The sequence below is a fragment of the Pelophylax lessonae genome (genome assembly GCF_965119305.1).
Source record: "Pelophylax lessonae genome assembly, chromosome: 10".
Classification (NCBI taxonomy): domain Eukaryota; kingdom Metazoa; phylum Chordata; class Amphibia; order Anura; family Ranidae; genus Pelophylax; species Pelophylax lessonae.
This window is the reverse complement of record NC_138777.1, coordinates 117,317,021-117,343,021: the sequence shown is the minus strand read 5'-3', so window position 1 is coordinate 117,343,021 and position 26,001 is coordinate 117,317,021. Positions and strand designations below refer to the sequence as shown.

General features: G+C 45.6%; 1 protein-coding gene across 3 annotated transcripts in view; it reads left to right on the top strand.

Moving 5' to 3' along the window:
- RPGRIP1L (RPGRIP1 like) overlaps positions 1 to 26,001 on the top strand; it is a 478,852-nt gene that overhangs the window by 201,449 nt on the left and 251,402 nt on the right. For all 3 annotated transcript variants that reach the window (XM_082269857.1, XM_082269856.1, XM_082269855.1), the window contains exon 10: positions 20,622 to 20,767. In XM_082269857.1, coding sequence (XP_082125983.1) covers positions 20,622 to 20,767 — 146 coding nt within the window. The remainder of the gene's footprint in view (positions 1 to 20,621; positions 20,768 to 26,001) is intronic.

Genomic DNA, 26,001 nt, shown 5'->3' with positions numbered 1-26,001 from the left:
CCTCAAATCTTCAGCTGTCTCCGGAGCGCTTGCGGGATCTGCACCTGGCGGTGCGGGACCTGCGGGCTCAGGGAGTGGTGATTCCGGTGCCTCATCAGGACAGATTTCGGGGATTCTATTCAAATCTGTTCACTGTGCCCAGAAAGGAGGGCAAGGTACGTCCGATTCTGGACTTGAAAGCTCTGAGCCGCTTTGTGCGGGTTCGCAAGTTCCGCATGGAATCCCTGCGCTCGGTGGTGGCTGCCCTGGTTCCGGGGGAATTCATGGCCTCCATCGACTTGAAGGATGCGTACCTTCACTTCCCCATTTTCGAGGGTCACCTGCAGTACCTTAGATTCGCCATTGCGGACGATCACTACCAATTCGTGACGTTGCCCTTTGGTCTCGCCTCGGCTCCGCGGGTTTTCACCAAGGTGCTTGCGCCGGGTCTTGCTTTGTTGAGAGCCCAGGGCATCTCGATCCTGGGGTATCTGGACGACATTCTGGTTCGGTCTGCGACCAGTCAGGGCCTGGTGAACGACCTGTCCGTCACGATGCAGACTCTGCAAGAGTTCGGTTGGACGATAAATTTTCCAAAGTCGACGCTGTGTCCGTCGGTTCGTCTTCCTTACCTCGGAATGATCCTGGACTCTGTTCAGGCGAAGGTCTTCCTGCCGGAAGACAAGCTCCGGAAGCTTCAAGAAGAAGTCGGGTCCCTCAGGGACGTTCAGTGCTCGTCCCTCCGGACGTGCATGAGGTGTCTGGGACTGATGGTCTCGGCTTTCGAGGCGATACCCTTTGCCCAGTTTCACACGCGGGGTCTCCAAAGGGAGATTCTGGCCAGGTGGGACGGACAACCGCAATCTCTGGATCTCCAGATTTCGTTGAGTCATCGCAACAGAAGGGACCTTCTGTGGTGGCTCCAGTCCCCGGCGGTGTCGGGGGGCAAGTCCTTTCGTCCTTTGTCATGGACGGTGATCACCACGGATGCCAGCCTGTCGGGCTGGGGTGGTGTTCTGGGCGTTCTGTCTGCCCAGGGAACTTGGTCGGAGGAGGAGTCCTCCCTTCCGATCAACATTCTGGAATTGCGAGCAATAAATCTCTGCCTTCGGCGTTGGTCGGACAGGCTGCAGGGCCGTCCGGGTCAGGTGCAGACGGACAATGCCACAGCGGTGGCCTACATCAACCACCAAGGGGGCACCAGGAGTGCCCGAGCGGCTCGGGAAGTGGCCGACATTCTGTCTTGGGCCGAGACGCACGTCCGGCGTTATCTGCTGTTCACATTCCGGGGGTGGAAAACTGGCAGGCGGATTATCTGAGCCGCCAGACCCTGGACCAGGGAGAATGGTCCCTTCACCCGGATGTCTTTCTGATGTTGTGCGAGCAGTGGGGGTCCCCGGATGTGGACCTGTTTGCGTCTCGTCTGAACAACAAGGTGGAAAGGTTCGTGGCAAGAACGCGCGATCCTCGGGCGGACACCTCAGACGCGTTGGTGGCGCCCTGGCATCAGTATTGTCTGATGTATGCCTTTCCACCGATTCAGCTGCTGTCCAGGTTCCTTCGGAGGTTGGCCTCGGAACCGAAAACGGTGATTCTGGTGGCACCAGACTGGCCTCGCCGGTCTTGGTACGCAGACCTCGTGAATCTGGCGGTCGACGATCCATGGCGTCTGCCGCTTCGAGACGATCTCCTGTCTCAAGGGCCGATATTTCATCCTGCTTTACAGTTGCTGGCTTTGACGGCCTGGCTGTTGAAACCCAGATCCTGAAGGATCGGGGTCTCACCCCTGAGGTCATTCACACTTTGATTAAGGCTAGAAAGTCCAGGGGGTATTCCCCTCGTTCATACTCGGTATCAAGGGTGTTGGCTTTTCTTCAAACGGGCGTGGACCAGCGTTTGGCGTTGGCCACGATTAAGGGTCAGATTTCTGCTCTGGCCGTTCTCTTTCAGCGCCCTGTGGCGTCTAATTCTTTAGTTGGCACCTTTGTTCAAGGGGTGCGGCATCTGGTCCCTCCTAGGAGGGAGCCTTTGCCTCCATGGGACTTGAATCTTGTTCTGTCCGTGTTGCAACATGCTCCTTTTGAAAAAATCAGGGAGATCTCGGCTATGTTGTCCAAGAAGGTCGCCTTTTTGGTGGCAATCACCTCGGCTCGCAGGGTGTCGGAGCTGGCTGCCTTGTCCTGCAGATCTCCGTATTTAGTGGTTCACTTGGATAAGGTGGTCTTACGTCCTAACTCGTCTTTCCTTACAAAAAGGGTTTCGGAATTTCACCTCAATGAGGACATTTTCTTGCCTTCGCTTTGCGCGAAGCCTAAACATCCAAAGAAAGTGGCTTTGCATTCCTTGGATGTTGTTCGGGCGATCAGGGTTTACCTGTCATCGACTGAATCTTTTCGCAAGACGGATTCTCTTTGTCCTTTCAGAGGGGCCTCGGAAGGGCATGGCGGCGTCGGCCTCTACCATCGCCAAATGGATCAGGCAGGTCATTGAACAGGCCTATGCTTTGAGGGGGAAAGTTCCTCCCATGCCTATGAAGGCGCACTCTACAAGATCTCTGAGTACGTCTTGGGCCTGTCATCATCGGGCTTCTGTGGCCCAGGTGTGTAAGGCGGCGACTTGGTCGTCCGTTCACACCTTCTCAAAATTCTACAAGGTGGATGTTCAGGCATCGGCAGATGCTTCCTTTGGCCGTAAAGTTCTTAGTGCGGCAGTGCCTTAGGGTCCTTTGTTTGGGTCCTTGGCTGTTGGGGTATTTTTACCCCTAGGTTTCTTGTTCTTTCCTGGGTTATTGCTCCTGTTGAGCAAGTTTTTTTCATGTTGCCCAGTTGGTTTCCTTCCTTTGGTAAGGTTCCTTTCTCTGATGTGGGTATTGCGTTGCCTTAGGCGCGGCTGCTTTTTTTCCCACCCCTCATGTCTGCACTGCTTTGGGACGTCCCTATTGTGACGAATATGAAGGGGCGGCAACTGTCGGAGGACGTAAGAGAAAACTGAATTTTTGTAAAATCTTACCTGTAAAATTCCTTTCTCTGAGTCCTCCGACAGTCGCCGCCCCCGCCCCTCTTTTGGGGTTTTGTTTATGTACTCTACTGCTATGCTACTGAAACTGAGGTAGGAATGCAGGAAGCAGGAGGGTATTGACTGAGGGGACCACCCCCTGGGGGTGGGGTATGCTAAAAGCTTTGATATTAACATATTCTGTTGTCTAGCCACTCCTACGGAGCAAAGGTCAATAACCCTATTGTGACGAATATGAAGGGGCGGCGACTGTCGGAGGACTCAGAGAAAGGAATTTTACAGGTAAGATTTTACAAAAATTCAGTTTTTATGGTGCTTTAAATCATTTTAAAGTGATACTAAAGTCTCTCTTTTTTTTTTTTTTTTTATAACAAACATTTCATACTTACATGCTCTGTGCAGTGGTTTTACACAGAAGAGCCCAGATCCTTCTCTTCTTGTTTCCCTTTTCGGTGCTTCTGGCCCCTCCCTCCTGTTAAGTGCCCTCACAGTAAGCAGCTTGCTATAGAGGCACCTGAGCTGAGTTTCAGCTCCCTGTGTCCATTCAAACACAGAGCCATGGGCCAGCCCAGCCCCTCTCTCTCCTCTGTTTCAGCCAATAAGGAGGGAGATGGGCTCAGGTAAGTATGAGTGCAGAATAGAATGCATCAACATAAAAAAAACCTTCTGCCTTTACAACCACTTTAAGAATTTAATTTTCTATTGATCTAATTCCACCCTGATTCAATTCCCTCATTGTAGTACAATTGTTTTATAATTGGTAAAAAAAACAAACTTACATTTTGAAACTTCAAAGGGAACCTACATGTTCCCTTGTTCAACTGGACTTTTTTATTGATTGTCAGACAGCTAAATTGTATAACATTTCGTGTAAAAAGCAAAATCATACTATATAGCAGCCGTCATTAAATGGCGGTCCGAACACGAACCGAGTGACTCTCCTGCCTGGCCGGTCAGTCTGCCAGTCTAACCTATCAGATCCCCGCCACTCTTCAGTCTTGGGTTGCTGGGACCTCCGGGTTTCCAGCAACCATTTACTTTGCATGTGCGCCCCGCCCCCCGCCTCGCTATCCCACTTGGCTGTCACTCCCTGCCTGGCCGCAAGGCATGGTGTGATATCACGTGTGAACCCCGCCTTGCTAACTCTCCCTCCCTGGCAGCAATGCATAGTGTGACATCACGTGTACACTTCACCTCGCTATTTCTCCTGGTTCCTGGCTGTCACTCCCTGTCTGGCCGCAATGCATTGTCTGACATCACGTGTGTGCCCCATCCCCTTCAGCAAGGTTCTCGGCACAGCTCCCACTCCCCGGAGCTTACTACCTCTACCAGCTCCCACTTCCTGCCTGCCCTCAGGGTATCCTGTAAGTTTACTTCAAAGAGCTTTACAGGGAAACACTGATGAGCACACTTTATGTCAAGGGGCATGCAAATGGGAACATTTTATTTTAAGGGGCACTTTGATGGGCACATTTTGTTGTGCCCCTTATCAAATGTGTTCATCAGAGTTCCTCTAACATTAAATGTGTGTGAAGGAAACAGTAACAAAAAGGCAAGAGAGCATGACCCGCACCAAAAAAAGCAAAGGAGATGCGTACAATCTTAGAAGTCATGGCACAGACTTGAGATTCAGACCTCGGCCGGTAGAAAATTTTAGTGACCAGACCACCTGAAATTTTAATTCAATACCCCTGCTATAAAGCCACATATATATTTACAGTATTTATATAGAGTAGATATAGAGTAAATTATTGAAAGTTAAGCCATGCTGATGCCTAAGACATGCTTATTTGTATTCTTATTACTGTGAAATATGAATTATAAACACTAAACACTCTTCTAAACCCCTTACCCGCTCTCTAAATGTTGTATGAATGATACAAATTTGAAGTCTCATAAAGTTTAAACAAAAAGTTCCTGGGGGATATCATTTAATTTCACTGTCCCACACTGTGTCTCAATGGTAATTAGTTTGGTAAGTGATAAGAAAACATTTGTGACAATGCTAATTTGTATCATCACTGCTCTCCAGTATTTTAAATTGTTTAAGCCTAGGAATTCCACAATAGCATGTTAATTAACAACACAGTTTGCAAAGAACGTATTTGACATTAGGCAGTCAGCAATGGTATCTGTTAGGCTAAGTTATATTCTGTGGTGGAGATAGACTTCTAGAAATGCAGCAACAGAGTAGGAAAAACATTGTTTTATTGAAAATGCTAAAGAAAATAAATGACTTACGGTAGTACTTAGAATAGTTCTTTTACAGCTAGAACAGTTCTTTTACAGCTAAGATAAAGGAGATTTCTGTCTAAAGAGCTCAATTCTAATAGCAGTTATCCATAAAATGCTGGATTCCTTAAGGGCTCTTTCACACGGGCGTTCCTTTTTTTTTGCCCGATCAGGTCCTTTTTTTTTTTTTTGTAACGGACACGGATGACACTTGTGTCATCCGGTCCGTATGTCCGTTTTTCATCCCATCCGTTTGCGGATGAAAAACTGACATAATGCATGTCTATGTAAATACGGATGTCTGCGGATGACACCACTGACATCCGTTTTTGCTTCAGTTCCGTTTTTTGAAAGGAAGAAAAAATAGGGTTCTCCTCCGTTCAAAAAAACTGAACTGAACTGAACTGACAAAAAACGGATGTCAGAGGATGATCATCCGATGACATCCGTATTTACATAGAGATACATTATGTCCGTTTTTCATCCGCAAACGGATGGGATGAAAAACGGACATACGGAACGCCCGTGTGAAAGAGCCCTTAGATTATTAATATGGCTGGTTTTAATCAAGTATTATTCATTCAGGCAGCTCCTTATTGCAGTCTAAGCCCCTTGCCATCTTTTCTCCACCGCCATTAAGGTTTCTTTGTTCACACAGAGACCAGGTAATGATGTGGGTCCCTCTGCTCTTTAGCACCTGATACCATTCACAGTAAAGTATAATTTGAGTAGTATGTTTATTATTGTTTGATTCCGGTGGAGAGTTCAAATGGCATAGATCTGATGGCATTGTTTTGGTTGAATTTAAATTTGATCTCAAGCTAGGACCTGATGGGATGTGTGGTACTGACTGTTCTCTTATTAGGACACTGTAATACATAGTTAAAGTCTGGTTGAAAAAAAGACACAAGTGAATCTCGTTCAACTAATAAAAAGGGGAAAACAAAACAAACAATAAAAAAAACATGTTACACAGGTATTTAATAAATTTGCCTTCTCTTTGTCCCCAGTCACCCACTCTAGATTATTTTGTAATGGGCCTTCATGTTCAAACCTGACCTTTTTTACTATTGATATATCTGGAGACTTTTTTTTTTAGGGGTTGTCCTACTATCTTTTGCAATCTGTTGTTTGTTTTGAATTTTTATGGCCAAGATTTCCATTTTAAATATTTTGTTATACTCTTTGTAACATTTCAATGATGATAGTGTTTCTTATTTTTTTTTTTTATTTTATTATTTAACCACTTTACTACCGGAGGATTTTGCTGTCTTACGTCCAGGCCACTTTTTGCGATTCGGCACTGTGCAAATTTAACTGACAATTGCGCGGTCTTGCAACGCCGTACCCAAATGAAATTTACGTCCTTTTTTTCCCACAAACAGAGCTTTCTTTTGGAGGTATTTGATCACCTGTGCGATTTTTACTTTTTGCGCTATAAACAAAAAAAAGCAACAATTTTGAAAAAATAACAATATTTTTCAAATTTTTTTATATGAAATTCCCCGCAAAAAAAATTTAAAAATCAAAATTTTTTATCATTCCAGGCCAATTTGTTTTCTGCTACATATTTTTGGTAAAAAAAATCTCAATAAACGTATTTTTATTGGTTTGCGCAAAAGTTATCGCAGCTACTAACTACGGGAAATTTATGTAATTTTTATTGTTTTTTTTTTTTTTAACTAGTAATGGCGGCGATCAGACAGACCGGACCCTTGACTGACATTTTTGACACTTTTGGGGGTACCAGTGACATTACTACAGTAATCAGTGCTATACATATGCACTGTTACTGTAAAAATGACACTGGCAGGGAAGGGGTTAACTTTTATTGGTGATCAAGGGGTTAATGTATGCCTGGTGCTTACTAACGTGTATGGGGGGAGGGGACTGAGTGACACAGGGACAGATCGCAGGTTCAGCTATGCTGAACCCTGCAATCTGACCCTGCCTGTCACTTAAGGATTTCCACACTCGACCCAGACGATCGGGAAAGAGCAGCGGTGATCACCGCCGCTCCTCCCCTGGCCTGACTCCCGCTGTAACTGAATACAGCGGAAGCGAGCCTCCGGCGGCGCGTGCCGCCCACAGGGGGAGGAGTCCAGTGACGTAGGTCTACGTCGCTGGACGATAACGAGCCACTTTGCCGCAGTACAGTCTACGTGACTGGTCGGCAAGTGGTTAAAAGCTATTTTCTAATTATTTATAGCTTTTTTATCTTTGGCTATTTTTTTTCTTTTTTAGCCTTTTAAAATTATTGCTCATGGGAATTTATTTTTCAGTGTGTTCACATACAGTCTTTTTTAAAAATTCCCCTTTCTCTATCGCTCATTGACAGACGTAGTCTTCTTGATTCTCAAGAGCTGGGTTATGTTGTCTCCGCAGGAGTAGGACTAGGCAGAAAGACAAAACGTTCTGGCTCCACCTTAGGGGCAGTCCCTGAGGGTATATCCTCCCTCTCTCTGCTACAGGGAATCAGTTTTTTTCTGTCTAGTCAGGAGTAAGGACCTAAGCTCCTTGCTGGGATCTTTTTGGTCCTGGCAAGATTTTTTTCTTTAGAAGAAATATTTTTTAGGTAGTTTTTTCTCCAGTGTTTTTCCTGTGAGATCTTCAAGCAAAAAACGCCGGACTGGGCGACACTAGCGGTCACCCCAGCCGGCCTACGAGCGTGCGCAGACCATTGCATTGCGCTTGGTCGGCCGCGACACATTCAAGTAAGTATGCGGGGCCGGGCGACGGGCTGGATGTTGAGATCCAGTGGTCACCCCGGTTTCTGCCTACGAGCGCGTGCAGACCAGAGCTCCGCGCTGGGTCGGCCGCGACGGAGTCCCAGTGGAGGGACTGACCTTGCGAGTTAAAAGTCTCGCTTGGACGCCAGGAACCTGAGAGTCGAGGCGTCCGGAGTGGTCCACAAACCCCCACCCCGGTGGAGAGGGTATTGTGAAGAGAGGGTGCCTGTCGGTTCGGTATGGTGAGTAAACGTTCCCTTTTTTCTTTCCTCGTTATGAGGCAGTATGAATTATGGGCCCCTCCATACATGGTCAGTATATATCTGACACTAAAAGTCCCCCTTGTAAATAACAGTATGTGTTTGTGGGAAGTGGACTTGGTTTGAGAGCTAACACTCTACCCAGCAGACTGTAGCATTACAGCAGACATAGGAGGTATAATCCTACCTTATTTGTAGTGTATCTCCTGTAGATCTATCAATCGCCACTCAGCAGAGATGCAGGTGGATGTGCTGGGAAAAACGTTTTCGGCGGTCCGCCGCCATTTTGCCGTAGACCAGGTGCATGCATGTCCTCAGGTCACGCCGGCCGCCATGTTTTTGGAGTCTAATGTCTCCTATATGGGGGCGGCCATGTTTCATGAGCCCAGCTACCTCGTGGAGAGCTGGGAACGCCGGAAGGCGTACACAGGGGGCGGAGCCACGTCCTTCTACCCGGGAAAAAGCAACAGCTCCTTCCAGTCTGTAAAGACAGACGCTGACTGCGGTTGGTTGGAAACTTCACTGCATCGGTTGGTGAGCCTTGGGGGTCCCTCTCTCTCTCTGTGGGATCGAGAAGCAGGTACTCTGAGGGGCGCTATTGCGCTAGGGGGAGACACATAAAAAAAAAAAAATTAAAAAAAAAAAAAAGAGGTATTTTTTATTTAAAAAAAAAAAAAAGTTTTTTTTGTGTTTTCTGGCAAAGGTGTCCTGAATTATCATGGACCCTGCCACTCATGTATCTCCTCCGGATCCCCTCGAGGGGTCTGCGGGATCCTCCAGCACCCCACTGACGATTAAATCATTGTCCGCTATTATGGAAGCTTGTGTCCCGGGTGGAAGTGGCTTGTCAGGGACAGGGCGCAAGTAAGCGACCCCCGCCTAACCCCTTATTATCTGAAACCTCGGATTCAGACTCTGAGCCTATTTCTGTAGTTGCAGGTACTTCATCTGGTATTGGTGTCTCGTGTACTGTCTTTTCAGACAGTGAGGAGGATGTTTCGGCATCAGCCATAGCCAGAGAGGAAGCGTTGGTAAACGCACTCATGGTATCTGTTCAAGAGACCTTAAGATTACAGGGTATTCCGTCAGAAATAGCTGAAACTGAAATCCCTTTTGGGACTAAAAACGCATCTAGTGGCGAAGGTTTTTTCCATTGCCCAAATGTTTTGGTAATCCAATCGAAGAATGGAGTCTGCCAAAACGCATTTCTACTATTTCTAAACGCATTAACAGGCGTTATCCGTTTGAGGAAACCCTCATTAAGAAATGGACAGAACCACCTGTGGTGGATTCACCAATTGCTAGATTGAATAAAGCCACGGTTATTCCTCTAGACGACGCTCCGTCTTTTAAAGATCCAGTGGATCGCAAGATAGAAGCTATGTCTCGCACCATGTTTACCTTGATTGGATCAGCTTTCAGACCAATAATTGCTATTGGTCTGGTTTCGCAGGCTGTAACTGTATGGACCAAGTGGTTATGCCGGGACCTAGAAGAGGTCCCTCAGGCGGTATCAGATTTGTTGGAACAGATGATACAGGGGTTACAGTTTGTGTGTGATGCGGCGTTAGACGCCACTTCATTATTGGCGCGAGCATCTGTCTCAGCGGTGGTTCTCAAGCGTACACTGTGGCTAAAAGGTTGGTTAGCCGACCAAGGTTCCAAAAAAGCATTGGCTAATTTCCCCTTTTTAGGAGAGCGTCTATTTGGAGCCAACTTAGATGAGATCATTAAGGATCTCACGGGTGGAAAGAGCACCTTTTTACCGCAAAATTTTAAAGGTAAAGGAACTTGTCAAAGACGAGGGCCTTCTTTTTCTGCTCACAAGAGGTTTTTTTTTTCGTCCCGCGGGTGAAAAAATTAAGTCCTCCAAAGCTCCTGCAGGAGGCGTCAGGGGTCGTTGGTCGGGCAAGCAAAAGCCCGCCCCCTCTAGACCTGAAGATAAACCGTCCAAAGCCTGAAGGTGCGCCCCCCACCCATAACTGGGGTGGGGGGACGTCTTCGCCGGTTCCCGGATCCATGGCTTTCCAGAATCCCGGACAGATGGGTTTGCGAAGTCATAAGGTCAGGGTACAAGATCAAGCTTCGATCTCTCCCACCAGCGCGATTCTTCCCTTCCAATAGCCGACTATCCCCGGATCGTTTAGACGATCTGTGGAGAGCAGTCACAGATTTACTACAACAAGGAGTGGTAGTCCACGTTCCTTGGACAGAACACTTTCAGGGGTTTTTATTCAAACCTATTTACAATACTCAGGAAAGAGGGCAAAGTGCGTCCAATTCTGGACTTAAGGGCACTCAATTCTTTTGTCTACATAAGAAGATTCAGAATGGAGTCCATTCGCACAGTAGCAGCCTTTCTGCATCCAGGGGATGTCCTAGCGTCCATAGACATCTAGGACGCATATCTTCACATTCCCATTTTCGCAGGACATCAGCGGTTTCTACGTTTTTCCGTAGAAGAGAACCACTATCAGTTTGTGGCGTTACCTCTCGGTCTCGCCACGGCTCCGCGGGTCTTCACGAAGGTGTTGGCCCCAATGTTGGCACTTCTGCGCCAAAGAGGCATATCGATTCTAGGTTACCTAGACGATCTTCTGCTTCATGCAGAGTCTCCTCAGACCTTGCTACAAAACATAGAAATTACTATGATTTCTTTACAGGAATTCGGGTGGCTGGTGAACCAGCAAAAGTCATTTCTGGTTCCCACCCAGAGGCTCGAATATCTGGGTCTAATTCTAGACACAGTCAGGACAAGAGTTTTTTTTCTTCCGGTAGGGAAACTCCGAAAGATTCAATCAGCAGTCCACCAACAGCTGGTCTTCCCTTCAGACTTGCATGAGGGGTCTGGGGTTGATGGTGGCTTCCTTCGAAGCAGTCCCATTTGCCCAGTCCCATACCCAAATTCTTCAGCAAGAGATTCCTCTCAGATGGAATCGGAATCCGGAATCCCTGGACAATCAGATCCGATTGAGCAAACAGACCAGAGAGTCTCTGGTCTGGTGGCTTCGGTCTCCGATGCTCAGCCAGGGAAAGTCATTTCTGCCAATATATTGGACGACAGTGACCACGGATGCCAGTCTATCCGGATGGGGAGGAATTCTCGGTCAGTTATCTGTCCAGGGGACTTTGGTCCCCGGAAGAATCCAGGTTACCGATAAATGTATTGGAACTGAGAGCGATCAGACTTTGTCTGATTCACTGGACCGAGCAGCTCCAGGGCAGCCCGGTTCGGATCCAGTCGGACAACGCCACGGCCGTGGCTTATGTCAATCACCAGGGGGGCACCAAGAGTGTCCGAGCGGCCAAAGAAGTGGCTTGCATTCTTCGCTGGGCAGAACGATTTGTTCCAGCAATCTCTGCGTTGTTCATTCCGGGGGTGGAGAATTGGCAGGCAGATTATCTCAGCCGTCAGACTCTGGATCAGGGGGAATGGTCCCTCCATCCAGACGTTTTCCACCAGTTGTGCCTACGATGGGGCACCCCGGATATGGATCTGTTGGCATCTCGATTCAACAGGAAAGTTCAGAGATTCGTGGCTCGCTCCCGCGATCCTCTAGCAGAAACCGCAGACGCACTGATCGCCCCGTGGGGGCAATACCAGCTAATGTATGCCTTCCCTCCTCTTGGGTTACTGCCAAGACTTCTTCGCAAGATAGAGGAGGAAGGAATTCCAGTAATCCTGGCAGCTCCGGACTGGCCTCGTCGAGCTTGTTACGCCGACTTGGTCAGACTGATGGCGGACGTCCCGTGGAGACTTCCTCTCAGGGAGGATCTACTGTCTCAGGGACCGATCTTCCATCCTGCTTTACGATCGCTGGTTTTAAACGGCCTGGTTATTGAGACCCAGGTGCTGAAGGACAAGGGATTGTCAGCTTCAGTTATTCCTACTCTAGTTAAAACAAGGAAAGCGACTTCCAGAAAGATTATCATCGTACATGGAAGTCTTATATTGTGTGATGTGAATCCCTTGGGTTCCATCTACATCTTTATTCGGTAGTCCGAATATTGGCTTTCTGCAACAGGGAGTTGAGCAGAAGCTGGCCTTGAGTGTTATCAAGGGTCTGGTTTCAGCATTTGCTATCTTCTTTCAGAAGCTTTAGTCTACTCATTCCTTGGTGCGGAATTTCATCCAGGGGGTGCGACACCTGGCTCTGCCAGTGCACGCGCCGTTACCATCCTGGGATCTTAATTTGGTGCTGTCGGTTCTTCAGACACCTCCCTTTGAAAATATCAGGGAGATTCCCTTGCCTACTTTATCCCAGAAGGTGGTCTTCTTGGTGGCTATCACTTCTGCACGCAGGGCGTCAGAACTGGCTGCATTATACTGTTGTTCCCCAGATCTGGTGGTTCATAGGGATAAGGTTGTTCTTCATCCGAATCCATCCTTCCTTCTAAGGTGGTTTCAAAGTTTCATTGAATAAGGACAGTGTATTGTCCTTCCTATGTCCTTAGCCCAATCATCCTCGAGAATTTGCATGGCATTCCTTGGATGTAGTTCGGGCGATCAGGATATACTTGAATACTACGGATTCAATTTGTAAGACGGATTCACTGTTTGTGATCACGGATGGCCCTAAGAAGGGGTTGCCTGTTCTGCTGCGACCATCTTTAGATGGATCAGACAGACGGTGGTATAGGCTTATTTTATCTAAGGGTCGGGATCCCCCGTTCCCTGTTAAGGCGCATTCTACTCGGGCGCTTAGAGTTTCCTGGACCTTCCGCCATCAGGCGTCAGTGGTTCAGGTTTTCTAGGCGACTGTTTAGTAGTCGGTTCATACCTTTACAATATTGTATAAGGTTTATGTGATGGCATCGTCAGATGCCTCTTCTGGCTGCAAGGTTCCTGCAGGCCACTGTTTGAGGAGACTGTTGGTCTACCTCGAGGATTTGTGGGGTAGGTCTCATCTGTTTACTCGATGAGTCCTTTGATACTTCTGGTTGGCTCCGGTTGGGCCTTCTAGATTGGATTTTGATTCTGTCAATCCCACCCCTCATTTTGTGGCACTGCTTCTGGATGTCCCAGCTCTTGAGAATCAAGAAGACTACGTCTGTCAATGAGCGATAGAGAAAAATGGATTTTTGTAAGATCTTACCGTAAAATCCTTTTCTCTTAAGCTCATTGACAGACGTAGTACCCGCCCCTCTATCATTGAGTTGGGTTGGGTTAAATTCTCTGTACTGCTTTAAAACAGAACTGATTCCCTGTAGCAGAGAGAGGGAGGATATACCCTCAGGGACTGCCCCTAAGGTGGAGCCAGAACGTTTTGTCTTTCTGCCTAGTCCTACTCCTGCGGAGACAACATAACCCAGCTCTTGAGAATCAAGAAGACTACGTCTGTCAATGAGCTTAAGAGAAAAGGATTTTACGGTAAGATCTTACAAAAATCCATTTTTCTGTTCTGCGTTCATTGATGCCGATATTACCTCTAAGTCTAAATCTAAGTCTTGGAGAGCAGCCCTCATCCTTTGAAAATTTACTCTTTTAAAATTAAGTGTTTTTATCTTTCCAGTATGTGTTTGTTACTTAAAGGTAACGTTAAATGAAATCATGTTATGGTCACTGCTACCCAGATGTTCTTTTATATGAACATTAGTGATGAGCTCTGCATGGTTTGAGATTACCTGGTCCAGCAGAACATCATTCCTAGTAGGGACCTCTATGAACTGTGCCATTGTCTTGTAGTAGGTTTATAAATGTCTGCCCTTTAACTGTACCTGCAGTGTCCCTATTCCAGTGAATTTCCAGGTTGTTAAAATCCCCCATTATTATCACCCTCCCAGCCCTTGTAGTCCTTTCTATCTGTGCAAGGAGATGAGTCTCCACCTCCTCATTTACATTGGGTAGGCTATAACAAACTCCAATAATAACCTTTGTAGTACTCACACTGATGTGCAGTTCCACCCATCACACTCTCCATCAACTAGGTCCTCATTCACACTCGCTTTGAGATCGTGTCTCACATAGAGACAGACACCACTACCCCTCCGTTTTACCCTGACTTTCCGAAAGAAAGCATAGCCAGGAATATTAATAGCCCAGTCATGTGAAGAATGAAGCCAGGATTCAGCAATACCAATTAAATTATAGTTCTCTTCATGCACTAAAGATTCCAGCACACCTATTTTGCTTGGCAGACTTGGGGAACAAAACACTTTAATTCAGTGTCACATTTTGCACACGGATTTTGTTTATTTTCTATTTTAGTACAAATAAGACCATTTCCAATGGTTGTTTGTAACATGGAAACCTTCTTATCTGCAATAGCCCTCCTCCCATCCTTCCCCCCATTCAACCCACCAATACAGTCTGACTTGTCTGCCCTATTATAATCTAATCCCCCCCCCTCAATTCTAGTTAAAATACTCTTCCAGCCTTCCCATAAACCTCTTCCCCAGCACAGCAGTCCCCCCTCCATTTTAGGTACAAACCATCTTTAGCATATAGGTTGTACCCCAGTTCTCTAGAAACCCAAATCTCTCCTTCTTATACCAGGTCTTTAGCCATCCATTCAGTTCTTTAATCCTCCCAGTCTTTCCTGTGTTTTGCATGACACCTTCCATGTATTCTGTCATTAGTTCCAACATGGGCCAAGACAGCTGGGTCATGCCCAGTCCCTCCCAGTAATTTATCAACCCAGTCCACCACATTCCGAACCCTGGCACCAGGGAGACAGCAAACCATTTGGTTGAGGTGATCCTGGCAACAAATTATTCTATCAGTCCTGATTATAAAATCCCCTATTACCACCAACTGTCTAGGCCTACCTGCACTACCCTCACCACTTTACTAGATGGGCTGCTCACCCAGCTGTTATGGGTAGGCTGCCACCCTTGAGCTTGCCACCCCCACAACCTCACCCAACTTGGCAGATGTGTTAGGGTGCTCAAACCCACGGTTGGCCTTCCTTTTCTGTGAGTCCCTACCACTCCCTCTGACTACAGTAAATATCTCTACCTGATAATCCTGACTTACCCCTCCACATCAATCCTATTAGCCACCTGCTCAGTGAGCAGAGGATCCCTTTCAAGGGTATTGGTTATAACATAATGTATGTTTGTATGTTTTTACCAGGAGCTGAAATTTTAGATTTTGCCTATGTTACTATTTGCTGGTGAACTCTGCTAAATCTGATTCTGATATAGTGAAACAATCATTCAAATAGTTCTCTGTAATCATTAAGAAAAAGTGTAGTGATGAAGGGATGTGGGAAGGGAGACCATTCCCATCTTATTACATGAAGATGTCTGAAGCAGATGGGGTAAATTCTGGTTAAAATTTATATCCCTTTAAAATGTGGTACTTTTTTTCCTTTGACTTTGTCTAAGCATTATAAACACAAATTTGAGTACCCTTTAGCCCAGCACTGGTTTCTGGTTGATGCTGGGTGGCAATTGAAGATCCTGGTGCACAGTTTACTGGTCTGTGGTTATGTCAGTGACTGGATTTGGGATTGCTATGTATTATACATACTATTTCCTACTGCAGCAGCCCCACAAAGTGAGCAACCTATGCCAACTTTTTTTTTTTTAACTCCACATAGTTGGGAATCTAAATTAAGGCCATTCCCATGATCATCCCACAAAGTCTTTCATCTTGTCTAACCGCAGGCTGTGCAAGGCGCCTTTGGTTTTAAGAAGCAGCAGAACAGAATATGTTTGCCTAATTCCTGAAACATTAGGGCAAGTGATCTGTGTGTCACTACCATCTAACTTATGAACTCTTAAACATCAGCAGTTGTTTGCAAGTACATTTTTGTCTTTTTAGAAAAATAAATAAATTTGAAGTATGAAACTTTTACAAGATGGTTGCCATAGGAAATAAACTATGTGTGACATTCAGCACAATTTGCTCAAGGAGTTGACATCTGCTCATGGCTGAAATCTTGTTTAGAAATATAGGGTAAGAAACAAAGAAATGACATTTTCTTTAACTAAAAAGCATCTTAGATTAGTGAGTTTTTCAACTATTACACAAACGACATACTTAGCTATGTGCCTTCATGAAGTAATCCATGTAATAAATTAAAAAAAAAAAAGTGAAGTGTATTCATTCTTTTCATTAAGGAGGTTTTAAACACCAAAATAAGAATTTATTATATTACAGCTTATCAATTCTTAAATAGAATGTCTGAATTAGTTTGCTCTTTTTTTTTTCGTTGCCTTTGTTCACCTGGTGATCCTGCCAGCTAGTCTGTTATTTATCAACTTACTAACAGACCAAGATGTTTAAACAAAGAGGCGGTTAGAGCAGGGGTCTCCAAACTATGGCCCTCCAGTTGTTCAGGAACTACAATTCCCATCATGCCTAGTCATGTCTCTAAATTTCAGAGTTTTACAATGCCTAATGGGACATGTAGTTCCGCAACAGCTGGAGAGCCGTAGTTAGGAGAACCCTGGGTTAGAGGGTTGAGAAAAACCATTTAACACTGACAAGGGTGCTTACAATTGTCAGCTTTTTTTCTTTATGTTCTACTTTTGTCCGGACAAGAAAAAAAAACAACGGTTTGCTGGTTAAAAAGTGTTAGCTGGTGTTCATCTTCAATTTGTTGGTCTAGTCAAATCCATCTAAATCTGCTAGCCTAGTATGACCCTCTCGCCAGACTGCTTTACTACTTCATGCAGAAAGCTGACAGCCTTAAGACAGTGTGTGTGTTACTGGCTGGATCACCCAGTAACATATTTGGAAAACAGCCCCAAAAAAAAGGAAAACTAATACAGTCACCAAATCCAAAAAGTGGTAAGCTGCAATATATTAATATTTGTTTTTGGGTTTAATGCTGCTTAAAGTTCCTTTGGCACTTTGCGCACCAGTTAAAGTTTAGCATCATGTACTGGCTGGTTACATGAGAAAGAAGGCAGAAGATGGGTTTAAAAAGTTAAATTATGTTTAATATGCTTTCATTGTGTTTCAATAACACTAACAATCTTTTCAGGCTCTTAACGTGTATGTAAGCCCTAACAATGAACTTCACTTATTTGCTCTCTTTTGGTCTGCAAAATATGACATTCAAATGTTTTTTCATAATTTCCCTTTGAGAAGTTCAAAAAATACCCATTTCTTTTGATGTACATTTTGTGAGCTTATAAATTCCTGTTCTTTCAGCTTGTGGACAAGGAGGGGTTTGGAGGGGGGGAATAGGGAGGGTGGTATAAAAAAGACACAGTATATTCTTTGTCACTTTTTCATCAATAGAGATGAAGAAGGCAGGGCTAACAAAACATGCTTTGTAGTTCAGTGCCAAAAATACACTATATAAAAATACACAGGAAGTTGGGATATACTATATTTCTGTCGCATCAAGTTATTTTTCTGTACTTTTCATGTCTAAAGGAATAAAACATTGGGAAATGTGCATGTATTGCAGAGATGTGCAAAATATGTGCGTCCCTGTTCACCATTTCAGGTCCGATTTCGGCCTGAATTTTTGGCTGAATTTGGACCTGAAACAGACCAGACGATGCACAGACTCCTTGACATTCACTCCGCAGCCGTCCCGGAGCGGTGTGAACAGGCTCCTTCGAGAGACGGCCACAGGCTCCTGACATGTGAATTGGATGCAGGGAAACCCAGCCTAAGTCTTACAGCTGGTCTGGTAAAAGCATGTTTTTTCCTCAGCGGTGGTACAACCTCCTGCACTGAGTGGCACTTACATACTGACATGTGAATGTCGCTCAATCCAGGAGTACTGTGGTACATTGCACATTTCCTGGGCCCACAAACAGTGGATTGGCTGATGATCGTCATCATTCAACTTGGATGTCTAGTGGCACAGGACCTTGAAGTGCTGGAGTTAAACTTTGAAAGTGGAGTTTAACGTGATCTATTAATTGAGAGGGCTGGCCTTTCAATGTGTTCATTCATGGGAGCTGTTGTATGGGTTTTTTGAATGGAGGGGGTGAGTGCAAAAGGGCGGGCATAGTAAGACTCTCTTGATGAGTGCCTGTCACAGCTTCCTTAGTTCTATTTTACCTCCCGCATCGGAAGATTACAGTGGCAGGGATGGGGGTTGGGTATCATAGGAGTAAGATTGATGCTAAATGAGGACATAGCTGCACAAAGGACACATCGTTAAAGGTATCTAATGTCCCTTGTGCTTATTCTTTATATTTTTCAAGTAAACTTAGGCTTTAAGTGATTGCTTGACATTGTAGCATTGTTTCCAGCATAGCATTTTCTTAAAGATGTCAGGAGACTAGGGTAGCCTGCATATATATCAGAATAGCAGTCTTTAAAAAATGCGGTCTCATTTTTTTATGCTTAATGACTGTATTGAGGCACTGATAAAACTGGGACTGGCTATATAGAAAAAAAAAAAAAAAAATTATAGCTATGCAGATTTTAGGGTTCATTTATATTGTGTTGGTTTTATTTGGTTTGAAAAGAAAGAAAATCTGCACAGAAACAGCAAAGGAAAGTTTGGAAAGTACCAAATGCAGCATGTACCTGTTTCCAAAAACAAGGGCTACTCCTTTTTTCAGTGGCCAACATATGCAATATTTTAAAAAGTGTGCACCACATAGGACAAAACAACAGTGATTGACACTTGCTGAAGTGTAGAGGTGTGTCAAAGACAGCCAGTATATCTTGTTGGAGACGGGAAGGAAGTCCTTCAATGAAAATTTGAAAGCACAGAGTAAAGGCAGAGGTTAAGAAAACTGAAGAGTAGCAGTTTCTACCAAGCACCAGAGGCAGAAGCAGATGGGATAGAAACAGTTTAGGCTAGGGTGTTGCTTCAAACGTCACTCTTTCCTAACTTCAATGCTTAACAGTTCACCTAATCCTTATACACAACCACATTTTTACTGTGACCTTTAAATCATAATTATAGCTTTCCTATAAGAAAAAAAAAAAAACTCCAGTTCCTTAAGCTAATGTAAGCCAGAACCCCTCCCCCCCCAGCCCTGGTATGTACCTGCCTCTCAGTGCTGCACTATCTCCCTATATACTGTACTTGAATGGGATTATACTCCTATAATCTCTATTATAGAAGTATAACCCCATTTAAGAATAGGGAAGGTTACTGTGCAGGCACCATCTGCACTGGTGGAAATCCCTGCACTGATCATGTAAACACCACGGAGGGGTCACCACTGTCGTGGTGAAAGGTGCAGGTGTCCTTAAAAATTTCAGGTTTTCCTTAACTGTCCCTTTGCTCTTGGACAGGAAATACAGGGGTGGTTTGTCAGTAGGACAGGACAGCGCAGACAACAATTCAACATTTTCAGAAGTTGTAAGGCTTCCTCAGTCTATTAAGGATGTGCTGTTGTGTTTTTTGACTGTGTTACCGTTAAAGGACTCTGACTGTTTTGAACAAGATTCCTTGGTCGGATGAAACCAAGATTGAACTTTTTGGCTTCAGTTCTAACGTTATGTCTGGAGGAAACCAGGCACCACTCATCACCTGCCCAATACCATCCCAACATGGCAGCATGCTGTGGGGGGTGTTTTTCAGCAGCAGTGATTGGGAGACTAGGTTGAGGGAAAGCTAAATGGAGCAAAGTACAGAAATATCCTCAATTAAAATCCAGCACTCAGGACCACAGACTGGGTAGGTTCGCGAAGGTTTTCCTTCCAACGTGACAATAATCCTAAGCACACAGCCAAGACAACACAGGAGAGGCTTAAGGAAAACTCTGTGAATGTCCTACAGTGGTCCAGACGGAGCCCCGACTTGAACCCCATTGAACATCTCTGGAGAGACCTGAAAATGGCTGTCCATCAAGGGTCCCCATCCAACCTGACTGAGCTCAAGAGGTTTTGCAAAGAAGAAGGGCAGAAAATCCCCCAATCCAGGTGTGCAACGCTTGTTGCGTCATATCCAAAAAGACTTGAGGCTGTTATTGCTGCCAAAGGTGCTTCAACAAAGTACAGAGTAAATGGTCCTGAATACTCAAGTGCATGTGATATGTTTCAGTTTTTTATTTTTAATAAATTCACAGACATTTCTTAAATTCTGTTTTCACTTTGTCATTATGGGGCACTGAATGTAGACTAAGCAAAAAAAATATGAATTTAAACTGTAGTATTAGGCTGCAATAAAACAAAATTTAAACATGAAGAGGGTCTGAATACTTTATAAATGCACTATATATATATATATATATATATATATATATATATATATATATATATATATATATATATATTTCTTTTTTTTTTTTGTGAATTTAGCCTTTAACCCCTGACACTCCCTCCCACACACTTAGCACCATAATGCTGCTTACTGAATGGAAATAGAAACACTATTGAAAGAAGTAACTGTTTTACTAAGCCTGAAAATTAGTGGGGAGCTAAATAATGTTATGATCCTATGTATAGTATATTAACTGGCTGACAGCATCCATTTTACAGAGTCCATAGATAAATACAAATTTGCACAATTATACTTTTTCTTCTTTGCAGTGCCTTCACGGTGAGCAACAGTCAAGAGCAACAACGAAAGTTAAGAGAGCAACAGTTAAAACTTCAGATTGCTCAGCTTGAAGCTGCTCTAAAGTCTGACCTTGCAGACAAAAATGAGGTTCTTGAAAGAATGCGCAGAGAGAGAGGTAGGTTTTGCATGCTGTTCTAAATGTACTTCTGTCCAGCAGGTAATTTGGCTTTCGCTAATTGTCTATGCTTTACAAGGGGACTAATATGACTTAGTGATAGGATTTTCATCGGAGACAGCCATCAGTGTTATCAAAATCTTATTACTGTGTCCAGTTTCCCTGTAGAGGGTAAGAAGTTGGAACCATAATATGCAGTTTGGTTTGCCAGCCCATTCACAGAGCTGACCACTAGAGAATCATAAAAGTCTAATCCTTCTCTATAAACCCACACTGGAATAACTACATTGGAGTCACCTAAAGCTCATACCAGTGTAAAAAAAATTAGATTTTCAAGAACTAGTACCACATAGACGGCAAATGTAAATATCATGCGCAACCTACAGAACGTTCCTTGTCTTCTCTACCAAAAGCTTTAATTAACTACCCACCAATCTTGGTGTGATCAAATGCTTTTAATGGCAGAGGATCCCAGATCTCTCCATAAAGAGTACCTGTCACAAGGGATTTTTACTTTCCTTTTGACAACAATAAAAAAAAAAAAAAAATGATAATACATTTAAAGTTTCAGTGTTAAAAAAAATAAATAAAACAAATGTTAGGTGCCCTGTACTTTTGAGCAAAGTTGAATGCATTTAACGGTCTTGCACGCACGCACGCAAACAGCAATTGTCCTGTCACCACAAACGTCAGATCATGGGCAGTAATTCTATCACCAAACCAAACCTCTTGTGTAAATCTAAAGTAGTACAGTAACCATTAAAATTTTTTGCCTATGGATAGTAAAATTTACTTAATTTGTCGCCTGGGCGTGCCCAATTTTAAGCTCTGACATGTTTGTTATCTATTTACTCGGCACAACATCATTGTTGATATTTTACCAAAACAATGGGTTATGTATTGTTGTGGGTTTTTTGCATTAAAATTCAAAAAAGTATACTTTCCTGACAGACTCCATGGCAGCACACGTATGGGTAGGCTCCGCCTCCTCTCCTACCCTATAGGACCCCACTCCCATAAATCTTTGCTGCATACCAGGAGCCGTGTTCCTTTTTCGTCCTCCTCCTGCGAGAAGGAAGTCTTACCTTATAGGACGTCTATCGGTTTCAGGCGAGCTGGTGGCGTGTGGACCTTATTGATGTCGGATGCCTCCTGTTTTATGTCCAGCAATCTCGATATTTATCGGGTGGACCCGGGCAATATTATTTTAAATGCTGAAGATGCCGTGAATCCTGAATGAGAGGTGGGCTGCATTGATGGCCAATACGTCCTTGCTATTGAGTGGATAGGCCCTGATGTCCTGTCACACACGCATGAATTCATCCAGGCCTGAGACTGTTCGGTTATCGTCATGGTGGTAAAGTATAAAACTTTCTTTTGGTTTCATTGCATTTCCTGTTTGTGCAGTGGAGCGCTCCTGCGTTCCAGATCATCGCTTAGGCTCCTCCCCCTGCCTCGCTGGACCTTCAATTGGTTGTCCAGGATGAGGCTTGGCCCTGGTGTCGTCTGCGCATGCGCGCGCATCGCTCCCGATCTCCTATGACGCTATTGCGTTGTTTGGGGCGTGGCTTTGCGGCGCCCGGGAGATTTAAGCAGCTGTCATTCCTGTTTACAATGGGATGTCTGCGGGCGTTGCGGTGGCTTCCCCGTGCTGTTTCTCTGCTCTTCAGCGGTGAGTCATGCTTTCAACCAGGTGCCATTTGGGGTAAAAGGGATGGTGTGGAAACGAAAGTCAGTACATGTATGCTTACTTTCTTCCTGTGCAGGCTTTTGCTTCTATCTGCAAATGGATGCTTCACCACCCCCCGGTGGCCAGTCCCTGCGCAACAGGTGAGCTAGTTTTCTTAACCCTTACCTGCTTGCGTTGGCTGGTGGAATGGAGCCTAAGTGTGTTTTTCTTTCCCTATTCAGCCCTTTTAGGTCTGACCAATGCCCTATTTCTGGATCAAAGGATCGTTCTCCTTCAGCCCATCGGCATTCTTCATCAAAGTCTGGTCATAGGTCTAAACGACATGAACACACTTCCAGTTCAGTCGCATCGCGGCAATCCCGCCATTCTGACCGCAGTTCAGGGAAATCATGCTGGGGCTGTCGAGTCCGTATCCCTGAGGATAGATCCCTATGTGATACCTGTTATTCCAGGGTTTTGAGGGAAAAGCAAGACACTGCACAACCAGTGGAGGCTATGGTCAGGCGCATTGTAAAAGAATCCCTTAGAGATTGGGATTCCAGCAGGCTTTCGGGTCACTCTTCAGAGGCTCCTGGTTTCCTCCCAAGGGATGAAGTGGAGCCAGGTACTTCACAACCAAGTCGTCCGTCAGAAGATTCTACAGACAGTGAAGATGATTTGGCAGACCAGAATGTAGGTTTTGAACTTGCTATGGTCCCACCGCTAGTTAAGGCGGTTAAGGAGGCATTAAAATGGGAAGATCCAGCGGAGTCCCCAGCCAAACAGAAGAAATACTTCAAACATCTCAAAAAAGAGCGTTCCCATTTTCCCCTCCTAGGGGAATTGGGAGAAATTATTACAGACGAGTGGCAGGGAGTTGAAAAGAGAAACTCTTTGTCATCTAAGGTCTCCAGAATGTATCCCTTTAAGGATGATAAGGTGAAACATCTAGATTCCGCTCCCACGGTGGATGCGGCCTTGATGAGGTTGGTGAAACACGTGACCTTGCCATTGGAAGACTCAGTCTCATTCAAAGACGCTCTTGACAGGCGGGTTGACACAGATCTTAAGATTTATCTCTCCGCAGGTATGGCGTGTAAGCCGGCTCTGGCTTTGGCAGCCACATCCAAGGCAATGGAAGCCTGGGTAGACAGCGTGGAGGCTACACATCAGAGTGTCTCCGAAGAGGTGGCCAGGAGTTCAGCCATTTAGGAGTTGAGACTGGCAACGGCTTTCTTGGGTGAGGCATCCATTGATATAATCCGCTTGGCGGCGCAGGTCATGCTGTCCTCTGTCACGGCCAAACGCGCCTTGTGGTTGCGCCCCTGGTTGGCCGACCCTGCCTCTAAGCAGGCCTGGTGCAAAATTCCCTTTGAGGGTTCCTCCCTCTTTGGTAATAAACTGGACAGTGCTATTACCCGTGCCACTGGTGGTAAATCGGGTTTCCTTCCCCAGGATCGCCGGTTGATAGATCAGAGAAGACCTCAAAACAGACAAAATCCTGATCGTGCCAGAGAGGCCCGTTTTTACAGGCCCGGTCGTGAGTTCAGGAAGAACTGGAAGCGCCCTCAGTCTACAGGGCAGAAGTTCTCCAAAGGAAAATCTTCAGCAAGCCAAGAGGCGACGAAGTCTTTTGATATCGAGCCTGTCCAGACGGTGCGGGTAGGCGCACGCTTGCTTCAATTTGCGCACGTCTGGGCAGCCTCGATCGAAGATCAATGGGCCGTCAGAACCGTAATCACACGGACATGTGTGGATTTTCGACAGAAGCCCCATTCTTCGCTTCATTCCTACGGCCTTACCCCGTTCAGAAGAGAAGAAGTCAACTCTTCTTACATATGTAGAATCTCTGGTTGCCCAGGGTGCGGCAGTGCCTGTCCCAACCGCGGAACGGTTCCAAGGCATCTACTCTCCGCTCTTCATGGTCTTGAAGAAAAGCGGCTCTTGGAGGCCGGTTATAGACCTAACACACCTAAACACCTTCATCAAGAAAGAGAGGTTCAGGATGGAAACACTTTTTACAATTCGGCAAGTGGTACAGCCAGAGGATTGGATGATATCCATAGACTTGAAAGATGCCTACTTTCACGTCCCAGTCGCAGCAGAAATGCAAAAATTTCTCAGATTCGCAGTGGGTCAGGTGCATCTTCAATTTACCTGTTTCCCTTTCGGGCTTACCACATCACCTCGAATCTTTTCCAAGATCTTACTGGCTGTAGTAGCCCTGATCAGAGCAAAAGGAATTTGTCTTTACCATTACTTGGACGACTTGCTCCTTCTGTCAAAACATCAGGATCAAATTCTGCTTCACAGATCTCAAGTAATTTCCACCCTTCAAGAGTTCGGGTGGCTCCTGAATTTGGAAAAAAGCCATCTGGAACCCACAAAGTCGTTGGTCTTCCTAGGGGCCCTCTTCAACACTTCCAGAGGCACTATCTCCCTTCCATTAGAGGAGATTCCAACAATTCGCAACAGGATTCGTCTGGCATTATCAGCCTCTCATCTCCGGGCGTCCCAGTGCATGAAGATAATTGGGACCATGGTTTCCACGGCTCCCATGGTGAAGTGGGCACAGTGGAAGATGAGGCCCTTTCAGATGGGATTCCTCCAACAGTGGAATTTCGAGAATCCAGAAGTCCTCATTTGGATAACTACGTCCATGAGGGACAGCTTAACCTGGTGGCTTCAGCGAAAGAATCTTTTAAACTGCCATTCAATCGTTCCAGCGTCCTGGTTGGTCGTGACCTCGGACGCCAGCAGGACGGGATGGGGAGCGCACTGCCTGTCGGAGGTGGCCCAGGGCAGATGGGACTTCCCTACATGCGGGGTGGTCTCGAATGTGCTGGAGCTTCGGGCAGCGTTCTGTGCTCTCCAGGCCTTTCAGCATCTGACGACCGATGCCTCGGTCCTCCTAAGACTGGACAATACGACAGCCGTCGCCTACATCAAGAGACAAGGGGGCACCCGCAGTCCTTCTCTTCTGAAAGAAGTGAAACCAATTATGGATTGGGCTCAAAGACATCTGTCCAACTTGTCAGCCGCCTATCTTCCAGGTGCCCAGAATGTCCAGGCAGACTTCCTCTCGAGGTCTGCTCTGGACAACAACGAGTGGTCACTCCATCCAGAGACCTTCATATGGGTCATGTCTCTAGGTTACCGTCCAGAGGTAGATCTGTTCGCATCTCCAAGCAATGCCAAACTGGAGAGATTCTACATGAGGTGGCGTTATCCCCAGGCCTACGGGGTAGATGCCCTGACGGATCATTGGAATTTTCAAACGGCTTATGCGTTTCCTCCAGTGCTAGTCATCTTCAAGTTTCTTCACAGACTCAGGACAGAGAGAGTGCATATCATAGCGATTCTTCCCTTCTGGCCAAAGAGACCGTGGTTTCCTCTGTTGCTCCAGCTGAGCTGTTGGGACCCGATACCTCTGCCAGTCAGGCCGGACCTTCTGTCCCAAGGGCCTATTCTTCACCCCTGCCCAGCACAGCTTCATCTCATGGCATGGCTGTTGAGAGGGAAAGATTGAAAGCGCTCGGTTGTCCAAACGAGGCAATCACTACAA